This window comes from Syzygium oleosum, unplaced genomic scaffold (assembly GCF_021117445.2).
Source record: "Syzygium oleosum isolate NSW1041296 unplaced genomic scaffold, Sole_v2.1 Sole_v2.08, whole genome shotgun sequence".
In the NCBI taxonomy this organism is placed as follows: domain Eukaryota; kingdom Viridiplantae; phylum Streptophyta; class Magnoliopsida; order Myrtales; family Myrtaceae; genus Syzygium; species Syzygium oleosum.
This window is the reverse complement of record NW_026607492.1, coordinates 8,068,632-8,093,723: the sequence shown is the minus strand read 5'-3', so window position 1 is coordinate 8,093,723 and position 25,092 is coordinate 8,068,632. Positions and strand designations below refer to the sequence as shown.

The 25,092-nt window shown below is 39.0% G+C and overlaps 2 protein-coding genes across 2 annotated transcripts; one reads left to right on the top strand and one right to left on the bottom strand.

The window, feature by feature from the left end:
• Positions 1–6,677: 6,677 nt before the first annotated feature.
• On the top strand, positions 6,678–11,094 carry LOC115688243 (probable disease resistance protein At5g66900). The gene is made up of 5 exons (XM_030614013.2): positions 6,678–7,627; positions 8,202–8,608; positions 8,823–9,184; positions 9,708–9,922; positions 10,039–11,094. Exons 1-5 carry the CDS (start codon positions 6,973–6,975, stop codon positions 10,875–10,877), a joined length of 2,478 nt encoding a protein of 825 aa, XP_030469873.1. The 5' UTR covers positions 6,678–6,972; the 3' UTR covers positions 10,878–11,094.
• A 4,843-nt stretch (positions 11,095–15,937) lies between these two features.
• LOC115683761 (probable disease resistance protein At5g66900) lies at positions 15,938–20,034 on the bottom strand. The gene is made up of 5 exons (XM_030608372.2): positions 19,185–20,034; positions 18,234–18,634; positions 17,658–18,019; positions 17,002–17,216; positions 15,938–16,885 (listed from the first exon to the last, which is right to left on the bottom strand). The coding sequence occupies exons 1-5, from the start codon at positions 19,825–19,827 to the stop codon at positions 16,047–16,049; spliced, it is 2,460 nt and encodes an 819-aa protein (XP_030464232.1). The 5' UTR covers positions 19,828–20,034; the 3' UTR covers positions 15,938–16,046.
• Between the last annotated feature and the right edge of the window lie 5,058 nt (positions 20,035–25,092).

Below are 25,092 nucleotides of genomic sequence, written 5' to 3'. Positions count from 1 at the left end.
GGTACATATATGACAAATTTACCCCGAACTAATTAAAAGTCATAAAACTAAAACTCGAAACTGACAAATACTATTTAAATGCATGATAACTAGGATGATGCATTTAACTTGGACTAGATGCGCAGTAATTAAGAGTAGACCTTCCAAATTCATCCATCAGCCTTGGAGGCCAAATAGCCAACTTGGGAGATCAACTAATAGTGATTGAAATCGACCAAAACAACCTTCGGTTGTTAGGTAGTCGATAAGTAATGTGGTAAATCAACAACTAGTATGGTAAATCAACAACCATAAGAAGAACAACTTCAACATTGGACCCATTGAACAAGTTGTGGCCGAAATTTGATTTTGCTTAAATGAGTAATGATTGAGCAGGATCAATCAATGAAATCTGAGTTGGGCTCAAGAATTGTTTCATCGAACCTGATGCTCCTGCATCACTGTCTTATGCTGACACAATCAGGAAACATTGGAAATGAGCGCTTTCTTGATTCCTAGCCTAGATAGGATAGATTGGAAAAGGTGCGATTTGCCTTCTACGGTTATCATCAATACAAGAAAGGAATTTCTTTGCACTCTTTCTTGCTTCTCGTGGAACATAAGGGGTCACCCCAAGGTATCTTTATAAATTGTTTTATACCATGGTTTTCCGTTAGGTTAATACCACAAGAAATTTTAAATTATACACTCCAGACAAATTTACACCAAACTAGTTTTTTGATCACCAAAAACCCCAAACTAATTGGTATACATTGTAACAAATTTATTCCAAACCAATTTTTGAATCACCAAAAATCCAAACTGGTACACTCTTGACATATTTACCTTCTATTAACTTTTGTCAAATTTTACCGTGATATTGTTGAGCTGGATGACATATGACAATAACTCAATTGTCATGGCAAGCCCACGTGGAAATCCACATAAATTTGGGTAAATTTATCAAGTTTACCAATTTTGCGTTTTTTAGTAATCTAAAAATTAGTTTGAAGTAAATTTGTTACAGGTACACCAACTTAGGGTTTTTAGTAACCCAAAAATTAGTTTATGGTAAATTTGTCACAAGTGTACCGGCTTGGGGTTTTCGCAGTATTAACCTTTTCCTTTACGTAGAATTTAGTTCTAATTTAAACACCATGTATTTATTGAACATATTAAATAAGTCGACACATGTAACATTGTTAAATTAGGGTTGGTGATTGTTGACTTCATATTAGGGGTGAGCATGATGGACCGCCCGAACCGGGACCCGACCGGACCGGACTGGACCGGCCGGTTTGGTCCGGTTCTTGAGAGTATCAGTCCGGTTCCCGGTTCCTAAAAGTGGAACCGGTTTTCAGGCAGTTCGGTTCCCGGTTCTAGGGTGGGAACCAGGCCGGTAAATATATATATTTACTTTTTAAATTTTTTGAAGAAAAAAAGAAAGCCTAATCTATTCCCTCTTGCCTTTACCAATTTTTTTAAGGATTGGTTCCATTGGTTCCATTGGTTCCATTGGTTCTATTGGAAAATGGAATTGGTTCCATTGGAACGTGATTGGTTCCATTTGAAAATAGAAAAATAAATGCATTTATTTATTTAAAATAGAAAGCCTAATTTAAAAGTACGTGATCGGTTCCATTGGAACCGGACCGGACCGATGGTCCGGTCCGGTCCACGGTTCTAGGACTAGCCGGTTCGGTCCTCGGTCCTAGAAAATGGGAACCTGTCCTCCTGATCTGATTCCCGGTTCTTGGGTGAGATCGGACCGGATCGGGAACCGCTCACCCCTACTTCATATGATAATACAACTTGACCACAAGACAAAGTTAATGTGTTTGGGAGAATGTTAAGGGTGTCCATATCATAATCGCATCAACTGTCAACTAGTTTAACGTGATTCTTTAGCATATCGTGTTCAATTTTTATCCGCGTAATCTTCCAATTAATAAAATAAGTCATGTCGACCAGATTAATGACATGGCCTATGTTGACTTTTTTTTGGTCGAAATACCTACATTGACTTGTATACCTATTTTTATATCTTATTACGAATTACTGTATAATCACGTGACGTGACTGTCTTTTTTTTGGTTTTTTTAATGGTCAGAGGTGACCGTCTTCTTTAACTTGATCACCTTTCAACGAAATTTCTCGTCTTTCGTGCGAACGTTGATTACTTTATTCTTCCTTTTGGATTGATTGGACCGTCGTTGATTGGCTACTGGTGTTAAAAGAAGAGAGAGAAGGAATGGACAATCGAACTGCGAAACTTCATGGTATGATTTTTCTCATGACTGATGAAATTTCTGCGCAGGGTCCAAGCAAAAAGGCGACGTCTCTGAGGTTTGTCTTCTTGGTGTAATCCAGCTTGCGTTGGACACGCAAGGCCTTGCGAGGCCTGGAATGTGGTGGTCTTCCTCAATCTACATCTCAAGTTTAAACTAGTGGAATTTATGACTCGTAAAAGAAATTCTTATGCAAATATGCATCCAATTCAAAGAAGTTTAAGTTATTGCTGGAGAGAAATATAAAGGAAAAAATAATACAAACAGTCATTGAATTTTGACTCAATGTACAATTTGGTCTATGAACTTTTAATTTGTTCAATGTAGTCCTGAACTTTAACCCAATGTTCAATGTGATCCCTAAACTTTCAATTTTTGCAATATGATCCTTGAATTTTTTATACATGTTCAATTTAGTCCCTAAATTTTATAAAAATGTTCGATGGTGTCCTTCAATTAATTCAAGTTCAGGGACTATATTGTACATTTTCATATAGTTCATGGACAAAATTGAACATATACCAAATGTTCAGAGATCACATTGAACAAATTAAAAGTTTCGGGACTATATTGAACATTAAGCTAAAGTTCAGGAACTACATTGAATAAATTAAAAGTTCTGGGATCAAATTGCATATTGAGCTAAAGTTCGAAGACTGTTTGTGTCATTATCCTAAATATTAAAGTAATGCAGGGATCGAGATCCACTAAATGTAAGAGGTAAACATTGTTAGGGCTGAATGAGCAATCAAGAAAGGGGTGAATTGACTTTTTTTTTTTTTAAGAGAACACGGTCTAATTCTGTAGAATCCAACCCCAACAAATATAAGCTTATACGCGCAAAAAGAACCAGCAATATAAGAGCGGGAGTTAAAGAGTTTTAGGGACAGAGAAACTGCAAATTAACAATATTTATAATGATTCGACTTGGGTGTGCCCACTCTTATCTTCTAACTCTAGCGGCTCAAATAGACCGATTTCCACTAGCTATACTAAGAATACAAATACCATCACGTTACAAGAGTTGAACCCGCCGCTGTGCATGATCTGATTATCTACTATAACAACCCTGCTATATACCAACTATCCAACCCTCCATTAGTCGTTCTCTTATATACATAGCACAGTAGTTCCTTTCCCCTAACTATAAACCACACATATAAGTTTTACAAAGAGTCCATTGCACAGTTCGTCCCTCATCTAGACAAACCCCTTCATCATAAGTACAACTATTTCTCTCGTTTATTTATAAATGGTTTTGTCACTCTTGCTAGTTCTTAGAAACTCAAATGGGTACTATAAGATTACAAAGAGACAAACTCAAAAACCTCTCAACTATACTAATATTTTCTTGTTGTTGCCCTTGACAAACTAAAACTTACTTCTGGCCAAGTTTTCTCCAATTTATAGAGGGAAAAAGTAATAACAAATCTCAAACTATGCCCACCGTGACATGTTTATTCTAAACTTTTTTTCTATAACACAAGAATTCCTAAGACTCTTACTTGTGTGACATATTTGCCCTCCGTCAAAGTTCCGTCGATGAATACTTTTAAAAATCTGTCTACATGAATGCTGGAAAATAAATGGCGTGGACATGGTGCCCGTGTGGTTAAAGTGAAATAAAATGATGTTGTTTTAGTTGAAAAATCATCTAATGGAATATCGACGGAAAGTAAATGTGCCACATAGGTACAAGTTTAGGGTAAATGTGTTACAGTGGGTATAGTTTGGGGTTTTTGACGTAACAAAAAAAGTTCAAGGTAAATGTATTACAGTGGGTATAGTTTGAGATATTTTGTGGTTTTTTTTTCCAATTTATAGAGTTCCAAATTCAAATGTTGCACTTGAATCAAGTAGTCATTATGTCCATCTAATTCCAGAAAAATCTCAGGAAAATTCCTTGAAAAATACGCACAAAACCTTGCTTCAATCAGGGTTGTTAATCAGATTTTTATTAATGGCTGGTTTTGATCAAGCCATCACATCCAAGCATGGATAATCTGTTAAGAAATCAACAACCGCTTGATCTTTTATTTCTCGGAATACCATATATACCAAGCAAATTCGGATAAGGCTAGAGCCCATTTGTTGATTGGGCCGAGAAATCATATACTCGAGGGATAATTCCAAAAAAGGATATGAAGTGTCATTATTTTCTCAAATAAGGATCTGAAGTGGATTTTGTGTCAAATAAGGGCTTGAAGTGGCATATCGGTCTCAAATAAGGGCCTGAAGTGGCCATGATAGTTGCAAATAAGGCCCTGATCTCGCCGATTGTCGACCTGCGAAATATTCCAACTGCTCAAGGGTATTTTCGACGAAATATTCCGACCACTATTTTCGACCACTATTTTCACAAAAACTAATGTCGGCTTTCCGAACATAAATATTATGTAAAATCAGCTAAAAGGGCATCATATCCTCCAATAAGATCCACATGCTTGAATAAGCCGAGTTATAGAAATAGCTCTGTCATTTCAAAACCTGCATACATGCATCATAGAATAAGGGTGCGAATGATAACCGTTGTGTTTCTGGAAATAATTTCTAGCTATTTCTATTCCCTTGATGAGTTTTTGAATAGAGAAATGCATTTGATAATAATACAAAATTTTTGTGATGGAGGAGGAGGAGGAGGAGGAGGTGTTGGGGGAGAGAGAAAAGGTGGTGGTGGAAAGTGGCTCGGAGGAGAGAATTTTTATTTCTGTTTTTATTTCAGAAATAGAAAAGTAGATAATTTTTATTTCTCATTTCTATTCTAAACCTATTTTTGGGTTAAAAATTTGTTTCGAAAATAGAAAAATGAAATTGCGTTACCAAACGGATTTCTGTTCCAAACCTGTTCTGGAAATAGAAAAATAGAAAAACAAAGAAAAGTAATGGTTATTATGAGCATCCTGAAAAATCAAAACTTATAGCCATTTGCACATGCACACACATCAAATCTAAATCCATGCATTCGTTGTTGACACCTAAATTTTAGGAGGCCGCGACATTCATTTCATTATTTAACGTGTCATATCAAGTCATCACATTATATATAGTTATGTTGTCATCATTGACGCAACACGTCATTAGACGAAAAGCCATCAAATGACATGTCATCACATGACACATCATCACATCACACGACGCATAATAACTTGGCAAGTCATCATACATGATGCATCATTACACAACGTATCTTCACTTGACACATTATTATATGTCGCATATGCTACGTTATAATTGTGCATACACACATTCATGTTCATATGGCATAGAGTCATTGCCGAGGTGTAACTCGATGCAAACATTTCGCTTCATAACATCTCCAAACAAAGAAAGATCGCCCTTCATATTTTCGGAAATCAAACAATAAAAGAATTTAAAGGTTTTTATTGAAAATGTGGAACTGAAAGGTCGTTGTAGGGGTAATGAACCTTCCCATACGTAACTGAAAGCCCAGATCAAAGATGTATGATTTCACAATAGATTAGTCACTTTCACAGGGGCAACTTCGTAGTTTACTTTCCTAGAAACTATTTGCAATTGTATGGTCCAACCGGCCTAGATTAATACAATCGATTGGTGATGGTTCCATTAATTTCAAAACCTAGAAAACATTTCTCACCCTTTGCATACCACCAGGGATCTCAAGACCACAGGGAAGGGTCCTGATGAGCCCACACCTAACGTGGGGCGATGTCTAATGCTTGCGGCGCATATGAGATGTCTACACATAAATATGTATGTGTGTCGATAGGGGGGGTGGGGAGGATCATCTCCCTCTCCCGCCCTTTAATAGAACGATTTAAAGTTCTGTAATTTTCATATCCTATCCGATTGGAAAATTATCCATCTCTTTATACCTCGAATTTTATTTAACAAATTATACTTGTATTATTTATCAAATATATTCGAAATACGTCATCCAACACCTATTAGGAGAATTCATATCGTATCTACTATCGATATCAAATATCCACTTTTAATTTAAGAGCTCATTTGGTTGGTTAAAATGTTTTCAATTTTAGTGGCATATGCCAAGTTTACCATAAAACCTACCAAAATCATGATCGAAACGGATTCTAGTGCATGAAAATGAAATAATCCATTCACGAGACATTGTTTGCTAACCGTGATAAACGGGGATCGTTTTGAAATTTAGCCGACCAACTTTCGTCCATTCTTTTTCAATGTTTTGTCGACTGGATCAACCTCGGGGTGAATCCAAACTCGCTTGACAACACTGGGTTGGATAAAACTCGCCGGTTGAGACAAAATACGCGCTGATAGCTTTCGCTTAACAAACAGTCAAACCTGCGCGGTTGCAGTGTAACTTGGGACACGGCTAACGCGGGTCTTCGTCAACCCTAAATTATAAGTACCAGAGCGAGGCATCCAATGGTCGCACTTCCTAACAAATTTCCGAAGTAATTACTGACGGATTTGACCGGAGAATAGACTTTAACTACTACCTTTATATATATATCACCCTCAAGGATCTCCCTTACCATTTCGTTCATCTCATCCTCCATTGTTGCTTCAAAGACCGAAAAGCCCCTTTTCCTCCTTGCCTCTGCAGAAAACCCAGGAAGAAACAGAGAGAAGCATCCTCTGCAATTCTTGGGACGTGGGTTTCTGTTCTTCGACGTTCTTGGTGACCCATCAAAGTTTTGGATCTTCTTGACTTGTCTGGTCTGTGAAGAGAGAACAAAAAATGCCGAGTGATTATGCAGGAGCTTCTATGCAAACACCGTTCAGGGAGCTGTTATCGCTGGTTAAAGATGTAGTGAAAACTGTTCCTGCACTTCATGGCCAGCTCCAAAAGATCGAATCCACCTTGAGCACCATAGATCCAATCATCAATGACTTTGACGAGTATAGCAAACAGCTGGACCGTCAGAAAGAGAGGGGTCTGATCATGGACCTATTGGATGAAGGCAAAGGATTAATCAACGAATGCTTGAGAATACACCCGCTCAACCTGTGCAAGAAGCATACGCAATCGAAGAAGCTGACTGAGTTCAACGCAGCAGTGCAAAGGGAGTTCCAAATTTACATGCCGCTGCTGAACCAAAGGATCAACGGGGAGATATTGTGGGAGATAAAGGAGTTGAGGGAAGAATTCAAAGAGTTGATCCATTCAGGTCAACTGAACGGCGGGGCCCTCAAGAGCGGGCTCGAGGCTTCGGGCAGCCTTGCCGCCCCTGAGGCGCCCGATTTCATTGTTGGGTCAGAGGTGAAGGCGTCCTTGAGCAAGCTTAAGGAGCGGTTGCTTGAGGAGGGTGTGTCTGTGATTGTTGTGACCGCCATAGGCGGTTGTGGGAAGACCACTCTGCTTAAAAAATTGTGTCATGATGTGGACATTGAAGGTATGTGCAATTTGTGTTTGATTGATTCATAACTAATTGAAGTTTGGATGAATGTATTGATTAAGTTTTGCCAATTGGTCACCTCTAATAGTCTTTTAGTTAGCCGTTATTTATGTGTACAAGAGCTGTTGCTGGAACAATGTTCCACCTTTTGCACATCTTTGAATGATTGAATCCCGTTACCTGTTCTCTCTGTCAAGCAAATCAGTTTCTTGTAGATGTGAATGTTCGCACAAAGAATTGCCTTGGTTTTACGCTGATGGAGTTTCATCAAGTAAAAGAATCTCTCATCGTTTAATTTCGGGTGTGATATCATTTCCAATCTGATAGGTTTTTCCCATGCTTTTTTATATGCAATAACTCGCCTCTGTTAGATTGCGCTGAGTGCCTTTCTTAATTAGCTGAACCCTCCTCTTCACACGCCATAGGCTTCAGACTTATTATTTCTGCTATATGGTATCTACTTGGCTCTGCTTCTTAACCTACCGAATTCAAATAAACTAAAAAGCATTGTGGCATATTTTCGTACTTTTTGCAAGCAATAGGAGTCAGACTTACTGTGGTTTGCATATAGGCAAATTCAACAACAACATGATGTTCGTCCCTGTCTCGGAGAAGCCCAACCTGACAGACATCGTCCAGAAAATGATTCAGCATAAGGGTTTCGCGGTACCTGTGATTGAAACAGAAGATGATGCAGTTCGTAACTTGCAGCAACTGCTCAACAAAATAGGACAAAGTCCTGTGTTGCTAGTGCTGGATGATGTCTGGACTGAATCGCAATCCATCCTTGACAAACTTGTCTTCAAGAAGATCAAAGATTACAAGATTGTGGTGACCTCAAGATATGAGTTTCCTGCTTATCGTCCTGTGCATCACCTGAACCCACTGACTCATGGCGAAGCCCTGGAACTTTTTCGTCAATCTGTTACTGTTGATGATAGTACCATGGATGCACTAGATGATGAGCTCTTGGATCAGGTACACTCTTGCTTGAGTACATCAATTAGAGGATTTCTTATGGTTATCAAAACTCTTGAGTTAACTTTTTTCTTGAAAGAAATTGTTCAATGAAATTCAACCTGCCTATCCTTAGATTCATTGGTCTTCCATAGAAAAGAGCCCTTGATTTGTACTAATCTGGATTCCTATCAAGTTCCAACAATTATTTCTGTGTTTTTTTTCTCCGTGGCAGATAGTGAAACGCTGTAAGGGATTGCCATTGGCTCTTACAGTCGTTGCCAAGTCTCTCAAAGGAAAGGATCGTTCATTCTGGCACAGTAAGCTTCTTGAATGGTCTGAAGGTCATTTTCTTTTGGATTCGGAGATTGACATCCTAGATGGTCTCAAAAGGAGGTTCAACGACTTGGATGGTGACCCTTCCATCAAGGAACGTTTCATGGACCTCGGCTCGTTTCCGGAGGATTGCAAGATTCCTGCCACCGCCCTTATTGATATGTGGGTGGAATTGTACAAGCTAGATTTTGATGGCGTACACGCCATTACTGACCTCCATGAACTTGCTTGTAGGAACCTAGCTGATCTTCTTGTCACCAGGTATGGCTCCAAAGTTCGTTTTGTTCTCTCGTTCCAACTTATCTAGTTTTCTACTGATCTGAGAGTATCTCATTAGACTCTAGTTGGCATCTGATTAGTTTTTCCTGATACATGACAGTTAGAATGCGTGTGAAAAATGGACAAAGGCGTGATGAGATTTTGCACAAAGATTGAGAGAGTAATTTGATGACCCATAGCTAAGCCCCAAGATTTTAGTTTTTCCGTAGTGTGACAAAGTATCTTGTTTCCCCAAATATGGGCATTCTAGATGTTTTGAATCCACACCACAATTACTGCACTTGCCCTTCAGCTACAGTTTGTTCCGCATTGTAGAGGTCAAATGATTTATACATTGGCCTGTAAAGGATATTTCTAACTCCTGATTTAATTTCTCAAAAGTGGGAAAGATCAGATGTCTTCTTTTACCATCAAATCGGTATCATCAAATGCCTGGCACTAGATTTTAGCGCAAGCAACTTGAGAGCAAATGCTTATATCCAAGTGTTTGATTGCATTCGTACAGGCGAGATTCAAGTGACGACGACGACAAATCATACAGTAGTCACTATGCTATGCAGCACAATCTTCTCAGAGAGCTGGCTATCATGGAGTGCAACCAGGGGGAAGTAGAGAAGAGAGAGAGACTCATTCTGGACTTGACCGGAAATAATTTTCCAGACTGGTGGAGCGAGCAAAAGCCACAGCCTCTCAGTGCTTGTCTAGTGTCCATCTCCACAGGTTAGGAACTCTCTCTCTCTCTCTCTCTCTCTCTCTCTCTCTCTCAACGACCTATAGGGAAAAATTCAACTGGTTGGCAGTTAGTTACCTTCTACCCTTCTACAATCATAATGCAGATGGAACATTCTCAACACCCTGGCCAAACCTTGAATTGCCTGAAGCAGAGGCTCTTGTCTTGAACTTCAAGACGAACAAGCAAATCAAAACTTGTGTTCTGCCTGAATTTGTTGCGAAAACAGATAAGCTCAAGGCCCTGATAGTAACAAACTACAGTCCTTTTCCGGTTGAGTTGGACAATTTCCAGGTCATCGGGTCCAATTTAAGGAGGATCAGGCTTGAACGCATCACAGTTCCTTTACTAAGCATGGGGAACCTATGCTTGCAGAGTCTGCAAAAGATATCCTTTTACATGTGTGACATTAGCCAGGCTTCACCGTTGAACGACACCAAAATCTCTGATGCAATGCCAAACTTATTGGAGCTCAACATTGACTATTGCGAGGATCTTATGACATTACCAGATGGCATCTGTCAGATAAAGCCTTTGAGGAAGCTTAGCATCACAAACTGCAATAATTTCTCCACTCTCCCTGAACAAATTGGGCAATTGGCATCCCTCGAAGTGGTCAGGCTTAATTCATGTAGAAACTTGTTGCAGTTACCGGACTCAATTGGAAGCCTTCGAAACTTGATTTTTCTCAATATATTTGATTGTCTGAACCTGAGCACCTTGCCTAATCAAATTGGTCAAATGGTCAATCTCAAGAAGATAAACATGAGAGGATGTCTAAAGTTGTCTGTGTTGCCACGGTCGATTGTGAAGCTGAGGAACTTAAGGAAGGTGGTTTGTGAGAAAGAAATAGCTATCATGTGGGGGCCTCTCAAGAACAGTCTCAATAGCTTGGAGATAAAAGTGCCTGAAGAAGAGGCCAACTTCGATTGGCCCCGTGATTAAGGGACATTTCTTGGAGATCTGGAGAGACTGAGTTTCACAACCTAAATTAGGTACGACCCAAGGAAACGGATGTGAACATGTACAAGACGTTGCTTCTGTTTCTTTCATTCCCATTTCTCCTCTTTTGCTCATCGTGTCGGGATTTACTATTACTTTTAATATTTTGTATAATTCATAAGTATATAGGAAGTGGTTTTACTTTTGACTTTTCTTTAAATCTTACGATGCACACAATTTGACTTTTTTTAAATCTTAAGTTCCTAAAACTTTCACAATTTACAAATTGTGAAAATGTATGTCTTTTCAATAAGTTCCAACATAATCTAATGAAAAGAACTAATGGCAATCTCTAAGATAGGTATGCTATCCTCCAAACATGACTCTACTCTTGGCCTTCAAAAGAGACTGCCTTGTCTTGAGGCCATTAATCTACTTTTTTTAAGGCAATCATGTCTCAAAAACCTTTCTGATCTAGAGAATCCATAGAGTGGCAAGTAGAGAATATACTAGCGAAACCAACTCATCTTATCTAATTAATAAGATAATTGTAACTCTCTAATACTATCAACCCTCGAGAGAGGAGGAATAGTATTTAAAAGATCATGGGAGAGCATAAAAATTCAAAACTTAGCCCACTATTATTCCAACTTCTCGCACAAGTTAACCTTATATAGCAAAGTTTGAGAGCATTACAGACTTGCTCAAAACACACGAAACTTTCACAACATAGGATTATTGACACTTAGATTCACATCTATTTTCATCACTTTGTGTAATGTGAACAACAACTTAAATTTTAACATAAAAGTTAAACATACTATTTGTATGCTTAATCGGAAACAGAGAAGCTCGTTTGTTTTCTTTGTTTCATTCTTTGACACTCACCTTCAACAATGCCTGAACCCTCAGTACGAGAGGTCCACGCATTCACGCTCACGCACAAATATGTTCGTTGGATTTAGTAGCATCTGTTTGGTCTTGTAATGAAACCGATCAGAATCAATGGTTAAGATCAGGGATGGATCTAGAATAGTTCTCCGGTGAGGGAAAATTATCTCATTAATTATACTACTCACATATAAACTGGCACGGTCACCTGTTTTTGCAGAGGATAGCAAAAGGTGACGGTCACAAAAAGACGAGCATCCCACATCTGAATGGATAGGGAGTATTCGTTCCCAACCTTAAACCTTCTCGAATATGTGTTTAGCATCATTCTCTCTTTTACACAGATAATAAAGTGGGCAAGATAAGATGTCAACAAGATAAGACCGAATTATCACCTGACCTCGAAAATGGGGGTTTTGTGTTCCTTGTCCTGGTCCAATCCAATAATGGTGGACGAAGCAAATGATGTGATACAAACAGAGTGGGAGGACACAAAGCGCCAAAGTTACCCTACTTGGGAAAAATGATGTATTTCGCACCTAAACTCAACTTGACTCAGTATGGGAAATAACACGTCATTTCCTAACATGTACATGACGAAGGAAGGACTCAAATAGAACGATCGACCCTCAAACAGATGAAGGGGTAATCACCGCAGCAGAACGGAAACAACGGACAATCACTCGACCATGAAGAATGGTGTATCTCGTTCCTGGCTTTAATACATCTCAGTATAGAAATGATACCTCATTTCCCACGTGTAGGGATATTGGAGACAAAACGGAGTTCTGCTAGGCGAACATGATAGGGCACCAAATGCCGAGTCTCCGAAACAAAACACGATGGAACACAATTATCTGGATCATCGTTAAAAGGGTGTACCTCATTCCTAATCTTGGTCCAATTCCGTGCAAACAAATGATACGGCTCTTCCTCATGCATAGGAATACTTAATTGAGGTAGATGGCTCCAGAGGAGACTAAGGAGCACAAAGTGTCAGAGTCACCTGATTTCGAAAAAGAGTGCATCTCGTTTCTTAACTTAATTCACCTTACTACAAACATGAGATGTCCTTTCTTTTTATATAGGATGAATTCAAACAAAGCAGAGGTCCGCCAGGCAAACATGACGAGGCAACATATGTTGAAGTCAGCCTGCTCCGTATAAAAGGATGTATCATGTTCGTAAATATGATGCGACTGATTATGGAACGACACATCCCACCTATTGCCTCGCAAATGAAGGAGCGTGTTTGACCACAAGGGCAACACCTCCCACCAAGAAAATATGATGGGACTGAATCATCCACTTTGGTGTAAAAGGATCTACATCGTTTCTAAGTATGTTCAATCAAGTGTGGAAACTTGCAAGTGATAAATTGGGCAAGATGCCCAAGAGGCATTGCCCCCACGCTGAAGCAGGACGTATCCCTATTCCTCGTTTTTGTTATTTGTCTAAGAAAATATTACACAAATGATCTATGAACTTTGACCTAATATGCAATCTCGTCTCTAAACTTTCAATTTGTTCAATATAATCTCTGAACTATTATAAATGTTCAATATAGTTCCTAGATTATTTAAAAATGTTCAGTGTGGTCCTTCCGTTAATCAAAATTAACGGAGTTTGATGACGTGGATTTTCGTGCCTTAAGTAATAAAAAAAAGACACTTGGAATATCCACATAAGTTGTATATTTCAAATTATCAGAAGAAAAATCCACATGGAAATCATCATTAAAACAACTCAAACAGAGGCCACAGACCAAAAAAAGGAAAATAGAGGCCAATCGTTTTCATCTCTATTTCTACGATTTCTGCTCTCATACTCTGGCTGGTCCCAAAACGTTGTATCAAGACACGACGAAGAAAAAGAAAGAGGAGGAGGTAAGCCTTACAATCTCTATTAAGAGTAAGTATTAAGATTTTTTTTTCATGGAACATATGTGGATTTAGGGTTCAAGACTCGAGCTTGCTTCAAACGGTGACTCTATCTTGTCACACAGAAGAAGTTACTCTGTGCCAAGAGTATTGTCTTGTCCGTAATGCTTCCAATGAAGACTTGGGTCTGTACACGTGGGGGTTTTACAAGGAAAATGTGTCCTGCACGCTCCTCCATGGCTGTTATTTAGGGTTAATTAGGGCTTTCTTGAAGATGGGTTAATCAAGGCTTTCTCAAAGATGATAATGCACCATTCTGACTTGATCAAATCGTAGTTATGACGTAAAGTGCGAATAGTTTATTCTTCAAATGGTTGTCATGTGCAGGATCCACGAACAGGACATGCCGTAAAGTGGGACGTCTGCTTGAACATGTGTCCTTGCAGCTTCCGAACTCTTTCGTTGGTTGCGTTGCCACAATTTCATCTAAAACTTGGCATTCTCGCTTGGGTCATGCTTCTTTCGCTAGATTAGGTTCTTTGATTTTCAGTGGTCATCTAGGTTCTGTTGACAATAAACTGTTTGATTGCTTGGGAGAAATCGAATTATTTCGCAAGGTATAGGTTTAGGAGAGCCTGCTCTCCTAATTGATGTACATTTGGATCCTTAGTATCATTTGATTTGATGAGCCATTCGAATCATCTTTCGAACGATACTTCTAAACCCGTTCCCCAAACCGCATTTGGGAGAGGTCACAACATGCACTTTGAGTAGCCACTGATAATTTCTTAGGATTCTTGGTTCATCAAAGAGGTTTAGAAGTTGATAGGAACAAGGTAAAGATGATCATGGAATTGCCACCTCCTACGGATAAAAGATATTTCCAAATGTTAATAGGAAGAGTTTAATTTCTCGAGGAGGTTTATTTCTAATTTGTTTGGCAAGTTGCAAATTTTCTCGCCTTCCCTAAATTTGAAAGACAATTACATGGGAAAAGAAACATTCAAAATCCTTTGCTGATATTGAGAGGTACATGTCGAATCCTCCTATGTTGGCATCTCCAAAAGCATGCCTTCAAACCTTTCTGAATCAATGGCTAAGGAGATGATGGGGAGCATGCTGGCACAAGAGAACGAGGATGGAGTAGAACAAACGGTTTATTACTGAAGCGAATCCTTGCGGATGTAAATAGGAAGTACTACACTATTGAAATGTTATGCCCGTATCAAACTTAGACATTCCATGTTGCCAGCAGAAACGTGTGTATTATGCAAAATAGACACCATCGTGGTAAGAGGAAGGATTGACAAATGGGCTTTGGCCTTATCAAAATTTGCTTTGGTAGTCCCTTTTCATTATAGCAAATGCCCCCATTAAATTTCTAACATCATCATTTAGTTTAAGTTAAAATATAACATGGTTTTTTTTTTAAATTTCCCTAACAGATCAAGAAAATACACTTGAAAAAATTGTAGGATGAAAATAAGTTTCTAACAAATCTATTCATCATTAACTATAGTTTAACTTTTGAATATTAGTTAATGAACTAAATACGTTCAGCTTAGTATTTAATCAATGAGGAAATTTTCCCTCACCGGAAGAGTATTCCAGATCCGTCCCTGCTCTTAACCATTGAATTTGATTGGTTTCATTGTAGACCTAAGAGATCATACTAAATTAAACGGTCTAGATTTGTGTGTGCGCGCGCGCACATCACGGACCTCTCATACTATAGGGTTCAGGCATAATTGAAGGTGGGTCAAAGAATGAATCAAAGAAAATAAACAAGTTTGTTTCCAGTTAAGCATATAAAAGGTATTTTGATTTTTACTTTTATGCTACAAATTAAATATTATTCTAATTTCAAAAGTTATGAAAATAGATGTGAATCTACATGTCAAAATCTATATCTTGTGAAAGTCTAATGCATGTAATTAGTCAAAAAAGTGCAAGTCTGTGCACCATTAGGTTTAGGGTTTGTTTGTTTGAACTTTACTAAAGAGTAATGTTTTTATTTTCACACCAAAATCTAAACCGTTATTCAAATTTTGAAAATTCATAGAAACTTTATATGTAGATCTAGGTGTCAGTATTTATAAATTATGAAAGTTTTTTGTAAATAAGACTAAAAAATGTCAAATCACACGAGTCACAAGATTTAAAATAAAGTCAAAATTAAAAATTTCCTCAGATATACTTTTAAATTAAGTAAAAAGTAAAAAGTAAAAGTTAATATAGACATGTTCGACAAAAAAAGCTAGATCGTATTAAAGAGAAAATGAGGACAAATGGGAACGGAAAAAGAAGAAGCGATATTTTATACATATTTACATTCTTATTCTTGGACGTACCTAATTTAGGTAGTGAAACTCAGTCTCTCCAAGTCTCTAAGAAATGTTTGTCAGTCACGTAGCCAATCTAAGTTAGGCTCTTCTTCAAACACTACTATCTGCAAGCCAGCGAGACTTTCCTTGAGAGGCCACCATGTGACGGCTTTTTCTTTGTCACAAATCACCTTCCTTAAGCTCGTAAGCTTCACGATCGATGGTGGCAACACACACAACCTCATACATCCTCTCATGTTTATCTTCGTGAGACTAACCATTTGGCCAATTTGATTAGGCAAGGTGCTCAGATTGAGACAATCAGATATGTCAAGAAATCTCAAGCTTCGGAGGCATCCAATTGAGCCCGGTAACTCCGACAAGTTCGTACAGGAATTTAGCTTGACCACTTCGAGGGATGCCAATTGCCCAATTTGTTCAGGGAGAGCTGAGAAATTATGGCAGTTTGTGATGCTAAGCTTCCTTAAAGGCTTTATCTGAGAGATGCCATCTGGTAATGTCACAAGATTGTTGCAATACTCAATGTCAAGCTCCAATAAGTTTGCAATTGCATTGGAGATTTTGGCATCGTTTGACATTGAAGCCTGACTGATTTCGCACATGCAAAAGGATATCTTTTGCAGACTGTGCAAGCATAGGTTTCCCATGCTTATTAATGGAACTGTGACGCGTTCAAGTCTGATCCTCCTTAAATTGGACCCGATCACATGGAAATTGCCCAGCTCGGCTGAAAAGAAGCTGTAGTTTGTTACTATCAGGGCCTTAAGCTTATCTGCCTTCTCGATGAATTTAGGCAAAGCATAAGTTTTGGTTTGCTTGTTGGTCGCGAAGTTCAAGACAAGAGCCTCAACTTTTGGCAATTCAAGATTTGGCCAGGGTGTTAAGAATGTTCCGTCTGCATTGTGTGTAGGAGGTTAGAAGGCAACAAACTACCAAACAATTGAATTATTCCCTACAGGTGATTGAGAAAGAGAGAGAGAGAGAGAGAGAGAGAGAGATCAAGTTCCTAACCTGTGGAGATGGACACTAGACGAGCACCAAGAGGCTGTTGCTTTTGCTTGCTCCACCAGTCTGGAAAACTATTTCCGGTCAACTCCAGAATGAGTCTCTCTCTCTTCTCTATTTCCCCTTGGTTGCACTCCAGGATAGCCAGCTCTCTGAGCATACCGTACTGCATAGCATAGTGGCTGCTGTAAGATTTGTCGTCGTCGTCACTTGAATTTCTCCTGTATGTATGCAATCAAACACTTTGACATCAGCATTTGCGCTCAAGTTTCATGTGCCAAAATCTAGTGCCAGGCATTTGATGATACCAACTTATTAGCAAAAGAAGACAATCCCACTTTTGATATATTATGTCTGGAGTAGAAATGTTCTTTAGCGGGTTTTGTATAAATTATAACGGAAGGTTACGATCAGTAACTGTGATGTGGGTTCAAAACATCTAGAATGCCCGAGTTTGGGGAAACAGAAACACTAGACTTTGGAGTCACACTCTCAATCTCGGTGCAAAGATCTCATCATGCCTTTGTCCATTTTACACTTGCAAACAGTCACCTATCAGGAAAAACTAATCAGATGCCAACTAGTCTCGGGGAGGTACTTTCAGAGCATTAGAAAAATAGAAAAGTTGGAATAAGAGAACAAAACGAACTTCAGAGCCATACCTAGTGACTACTAGATCAGCTAGGTTCCTGTAAACGAGGTCATGGAGGTCGGTAATGGCTTGCACGCCATCAAAATCTAGCTTGTACAATTCCACCCACATATCAGTAAGGGCGGTGGCAGGGATCTTGCAATCCTCCGGAAACGAGCCGAGGTCCATAAAACGTTCCTTGATTGAAGGGTCACCATCCAGGTTGTCCAAGTGCTTTTTCAGGCAATTTAGAATGTCAATGTCTGTGTTCAAACGGGAATGACCTTCAGACCATACAGTAAGCTTTTCTATCCAGAATGAACGATCCTTTCCTTGGAGAGACGTGGCAACGACTGTAAGAGCCCATGGAAATCCGTTACAGGATTTCACTATCTGCCACAAGGGAAAAAACAAAAGAAAACTATTACTGGAACTCGATAGGACTCGTAATTAGTACAAAACAAGGCCTCTCTTTGATAAAAGAGAGACGAAAGCAAGGATAGCCAGGTTAATATTATTAAACGTCTTCTTTGAAGAATAAAAAATGAAAGGAAGTTTCAATGACCATAAGAAGTCCTATAATGGATGCACAAAAGAAAGAGTATACCTGATCCAAGAGCTTTTCATCTGGTGGATCCATGCTGCTATCATCAATGGTAACAGTTCGACGAAAAAGTTCCAGGGCATCGCCATGAGGAAGTGGGTTCAGGTGATGCACAGGATGACAAGCAGGAAACTCATATCTTGAGGTCACCACAATCTTGTAATCTTTTATCTTATCAAATTTGAATTTGTCAAGGAAGGATTGTGATTCGGTCCACACATCGTCCAGCACAAGCAACACAGGATTTTGTCCTATTTTCTTGAGCAGCAGCTGCAAGTATTGAACTGCAGCATCTTCTGTTTCAATCACAGGTACCGCAAAACCGTTATGTTGAATCATCTTTTGGACAATGTCTCTCAGGTTGGGCTTCTTCACAGGGACGAACATGATGTTTCTGAATTTACCTATATGCAAACCACAGTAATTCTGACTCCCATCGCTTGCAAAGAGTATGAAAATTTGCCACAGCACTTCTAGTTTATTGTATTTGGTGGGATAAGAAACAGAGCTAAGTAGTTACTAGATAGCGGAAATACTAAGTATAAAGCGTATGGCATCTGAAGAGGAGAGAGTTCAGCTGATTAAGAAAAGCGCTCAGCAATCAAACAGAGGAGTTATGGCATAGCTAAAAGCTTGGGACAGACCTATCAGATTGGACACGATATCAAAACCGAAATGAAGCAATGAAAAAAAGATTCTTTTACTGGATGAAACATCGTCTGCAAAAAACCCAAGTAATTCTTTGTGCAAACACTCACATCCACAAGAAATTGTATTGCTTGACAGAGAGAGGATTCAATCATGTAACTATGCGCAAAAGTGGAACATTGTTCAGGCAAACAGCTCCGATACACATAAAAGGATCACCAAAAGGCTATTAGAGGTGACCAATTGGCAAGGATCAATCAATAAATTCATCAGTTCTGGATCAATCAAAACACTAATCACACATACCTTCAATGTCCACGTCATGACACAATTTCTTAACCAGAATTGTCTTCCCGCACCAGGGTGGTGCGGTCACAACAATCACAGATACTCCCTCCTTGAGTAACCGCTCCTTGATCTTCCTCAAGGATGCCTCCACCTCCGACCCGACAATGAAATCCGGTGCCTCTGGGGCTGCGAGGTTGCCCGAAGCCCCGAGCCCTCTATGGAGGACTCTGCCACACGCTTGACCAGCATGGATCAATTCCTTGACTTCTCTTATCTCCCACAATATCTGCCCGTTGTTTCTCGCATCCAGCAGCTGGATGTAAATTTCGAACTCCCTCAGTAGCTCTGCATCAAACTTGGTCAGCTTGTTCGAGTGCGTATACTTCTTGCACAGGTTAAGTGGGTGAATCCTCAAGCACTTGTTGACCAGTCCTTTGCCTTTATCCAATAAGTCCTTGATCGTTCCTGTCTCTTTCGGACTGTATACTCGTTTGTTGTACTCATCAATTTCAGTGATGATTGGCTCTATTTTGCTCAAGGTGGATTCGATCTTCTTGAGCTGCGGACCAAACGCGGGAACGGTTTTCACTACGTCCTTCACGAGCGAGAACAGCTCGCTGAATGCTGTTCGCAGAGCAGCTGCTGCGAAATCAACTGGCATTTCTTGTTCTTTCTTTGTTCACAGACCAAACAAGCCAAGAAAATCTGAAACTTCGATGGCTCACCAAGGATGCTTTTGAGGTTCTGAAACCCACGTCCCAAGATTTGCAGAGGACGCTTTTCTTTTGTTTTTCCGGGTCTTTGAAGCAACAATGGAGGATGAGATGAACCAAAAGGTGAGAGATTCTTGACTGATATTATTATTTATTATAAAAGTGGTTGTTACGAAAACTTCCGGCCAAATACTTCGGTGCGTTTGATTCAACTTTCAAAATGCTACTTGAGAGAATAAAAATACCTTTAGCTTAAATCCTTTGGGAAAATACAGGTGGCGTTTGGTGAAACATTATTTGTAAAGTTACTTTGACCCAAGTAGCGTTTGGTAAAAAAATTTTACAAAAGAGCTTTGGGAATTATTTTTTTTATTAAAAAACAAAAAACCCTACCCTACCCTTCGCCGGAGCCTGCGACCTGCGAAGGCCTACGGCCGACAGCCTCGCGCAACCCAGGCAGGCGACGCCTGGGCGGTCGCCCGACCTCAGGCGGCCGTTGCCTGGGTCGTGCGACCTCGCCGGCCTCTCGCCGGCCCGATCGGGTGTCGGTCTCCCTCGCCGGCCGCCTCACGAAGAAGATGAACAGTAACAAGAGGGGCAAAATCGGAATAAGCCAAAATAAGTGAGGGTAGTTTGGGGTCAAAAAAATTGGGTTCGGCATTTGTGGAATGCCGAAAGCCCAAAGCTAGTCAGGACCAGCTTTAGGCTTTTGGCATTCCAAATGCTAGGCCGAACCAGCTTTGGGCTTTCGACATTCCAAATGCTAGCATTTGGCCAATGCTAGGCCGAAAGTTGAACCAAATGGTTCAACATTTTGAAAAGGAGGTTTCGAGGCCGAAAGTCATTTCCCAAATCTGAACCAAACGCACCCTTCGTCATTATATATATGGAAGTTTCTTAGGAAGAGCGACGATTGGAGGCCACGCTCCGGTTTGACGGTTTGTTAAGGGAAAGCTATGGGCACGTATTTTGTCCGAGTCAAGCTCAGCGAGATTTATCCAAACCCGGTGTTAGCTTTATCCAGTGGACAAAACGTTAAGCAAGAATGGACGAGATTAGGTTTCCGTAATTTCAGTAGCACACGGTGTTTAATTAAGCGTGTATGAGCCAGGCTTTTTCGTTTTCGTTTCATGAATGGATCATTTCGTCTGTTTTAAAGTATGCCATATCATGGACCTTCTAACATAATATCAAGCGAGATTTTGCCCCGATTTATTTCGCGTGCGTAGCTCTCCATTTGTCGAATTCCACTTCTTGTTCCTAATTTCATGTGTCGTTCCTAATGCGGATGACACGTGAGAGAGGAGCGTTAAATTATCCTAAATCGCTTATTTACTGGGTTATATACATGTGGTCTCCCTCCACGTGAACATACTGGCAACGACCACTACTCCAATGATATCTCAATCAACGTTTTAAGATAAAGGATTTTGGGCAACTTAGCTATTTCCTAGACTTGGATGATGGTTCGGATTGCTCTAGTTGTTATCTTTCTCAAATGAAATGTGCCCCCGATCTTCTTTCTTGAGGCAGACTTATTGATAACAAGATCGCTAAAACTCCTATTAAGGATTTGAGACTAATACCAAATTTTATGACAAAGATAGGAATCATCCTCTTCTAAATCCTACACTTTATCGACAACTGATTGACAGTTTTGTATATCTCACTATTACTTGTCCTAACATTGCATATACCATTCTCATTGTCATTCAGTCCTTGACTGCATCATGTACAACTCACTTTGCAGTTATTAGGATTCATTGTTACGTCATGGGTACCTTATTTCATGGCCTTCATTTTTCTCGTCATTTTGCCTAAGCATTGTGAGTGTATTTTGATGCTAATTGGGCAGGTGACCATTTAGATCGTCATGCCACTATAGGCTAGTACTTCTTTCAAGATAGGTCATTATTCTCATGGTGTAGCAAGAAACAAATAGTCGTCCCTCAATCTAGTACATAAGCATAATATCGTTGATACGTCATCAGAATTTTCTGTGTTTACGATGATTACTAGAAGTCCCTCAATCTAGTACATAAGCATAATATCGTTGATACGTCATCAGAATTTCTGTATTTACAATGATTACTAGAAGACATGGGAGACTGTCTTAATAGTGAGATAGTAGTCATTTATTGCGACAATTGGAATGTTATTCAAATAACAAAATAATGATACTTTTCATGACCAGACAAAACACATTGAAATAGATTGTCATTTTATACTCCAAACTCCGAGATAATAATGCTAGTACTTCTTTCAAGATAGGTCATTATTCTCATGATTGTCACTTTTTATCTTTCCTCCAAACTCCAATTGACTTCTTCCACATCACTTAAGTTTAAGGCGATGATAGAGATAATTAGGAGATTCTCCATATTATCCTCGATTCTTCATATCTTTCAAGATTGGGCATTTATCTCCAATTGACTGTAATTAATATTATAATATATTGTTACCATAGATAATCATCTTATAAAGCCTGCAAATGTCTCGTGTACTCTTCATTATGCACTGCATATTTTAATCTTGGTGTAATAACCAAACTCTACTCTTGTTTTTTTTCGAATATGTGGGCCCCCATTTATCAAATTCTACGTGTCGATTAGCACGTGAAAGGGGGTATTAGAGTATCCCACATCATTTATTTACAAAGCTTATATGCTCTTAAAGATATATCATGGATTCATGGGCAAAATTCGGGTGACAACAACATGTACATAACATATCCAATAACTTGTAAAACAAAAAATAATGCCATGCATGCTTCTGCATGTTGACATGTTAATAGATCTCATAGAATATGTATTAAAAAACATAATAAACTTCCCCTGAACAAATTGGCTGATACTCCCGCAGAACCCAGAGTATGTGCTTCACGCCCTTGTTGTCTCTCATCATTACAATACAGAATATCAAGAGGATAGAAACAATCAAGCAAAACGCATCTATCTAATTATATATAACTGATGGCTACAAAGCAAGTAGAAATTAGCAGACACTAAACAAAAGATTTGCTTTGAGACTTGAGGATGAGACACTTAGAATATTAAAATACGTCTTGAGTTTAGCCATTTACAAAATCTGACTCAGTTGGATAAATGTCCAAGATTACAAGATATGCACTTATTACTTTTCTTGTCCAAGTTTGAATATTTGACCAAGAAGTGTATGGGGACAAAAGGAAAGCAAACGTGGAGTCCAGGGATAATTAGAAATAATAAGAAAAGGAAAACAAAAGAAAGTATATCAATTTTTTATTAATAAGCTGTCCTTTTCTTTGAAGTTGTGGCCGCCAATGGTCTCTCTCTTCGGCGAAGTTGTTGCCGCCGGTGAAGAAAATGTTTGGGTCCAAGTCAAAGTCGTTGACCCCCGTAAAAGAAATGGAATAATCACAGAAACAGTTCTTAAAACCTCGACGTATAACGTGATCTCGAAATTTTTAATTTATTTAATATAATTTCTAAAATTTAGCCTAATATTTAATGTGGATCCAAAATTTTTAATTTATTTAATATAGTCCCTAGACTTTGGATATATGTTCAATATAATCCTTGAATTATATGAAAACATTCAATATAGTCATTGAACTTGAATTAATGGAAGGACAACATTGAACATATTCATATAATTCAGAGACTAAATTGAGCATGCACCAAAAATTCGGGGATGACAATAAACAAAGGGATATATTTACTAGAAGTCCTAAAATTTGTCACGAAAGTGCATTTAAGTCCTAAAACTTGTAAAAAGTGCAATTAAGTCATAAAACTTGTCAAATTGATTCAATCGAGTCCTAAAATTAATACCGTCCAATTTGGTTAACGGAAAATGCTGACGTGATTTTTTTTTTATTTTTCTATCTACGCGGCGATGACGTGGCTTTTTTTATTATTTATTTTCATACTAATTTTATTTCAATTACATTTAAAAATAAGCTAGATATTAAAAAAAAAAAGGAGGAGGAGGACAGGGCGGGAGGGTTGCAAGCCCTTGCTGTTACCACCCCACCATCGCCGAGAGGGGCGAACTAGAGTGGGGGACAGTAGGCAGGGGTCGTCAAGCCTTGGTGATCCTCGCCGACGGTAGGCGAGGGGTTGCGGCCCTCCCCTAGATCGAGCTAGGGTTGTCGGCCCTTACTTAGAACTGGCCGAGGGACGCCATTAGTGGGGTCAGTTGCCAGTGGCGGCCCTTAACCAGGTCTGGGCGAGGGCCAACGACCCTCACCTAGTCTGGGGGAGGGCCGCGACCCTTTCCCTAGATCTAGACAAGGGTCATCGGCCCCTAGCTGGGCTCGAGTGACCCTTACCTGCCATCCCCCACCCTCACCAGCCACTCCCGGCAATTGTGGGGCGATGGGGAGGGCTGCCTCCTCATCTTTTTTTTTAAGCATTTTTTAAATTTTAATTTATAAAATTAATACTAAAAATCAAATTTGGGTCAAAATGATATTATTTTAGTCTTATGTTTCATTATTTAGCCACGTCATTGCCACGTTGGAGAGAGAAAATATTAAAATAAATCATGTCAGTATTTTATATTAGTAAGTCAAATGGTGTTAATTTTAGGACTTAATTGAACCAATTTGACAAGTTTTATAACTCAATTGTACTTTTGTGACAAGTTTTAAGACTTCTAGTGAACATATCCTTTAAACAAATTAAAAGTTCATGGATTACATTATATATTGGGTTAAAATTCAGAGACCATATTGCACATTTGATTAAATTTTATGGACTTTTTGTGTCATTTTTTCAAAAGCAAGAGAATTAGGGTGCGGGTTTTCCAAGGTGTACAGCCAACGCACAGTGAAGATATTATGGGTTTCTTCGTTGGAGAGGAGGATCGGTCGCATGGAGAAGAAGAAGAAAGATTGTACGGACTTTCTTATTTTTAGCCATATGCGCGCTCTTGCTTGGGCGTGAACACATTGATTTATGCTGTCAGTTTTTTTATGTCCATTTGAGTTGTTTTATTTGTAAACACTTTGAGTTTGGGTATAATTTAGATGTAGAAAATACTCGAGTGCATGAGTGAGTGATTGTAAATTTTGACTTCGATTATTAGTGGATATTTTCTGCCAACTCTTCCAGTGGATGTAGGTACTGACATTTGTTGGACCGAACCACGAAAATTTTGAGTATTCCTTTATTGTTTCTTGTTTATTTATCTGATGCTTTCACATTGACTTAATTTGTAAAATTCATGTT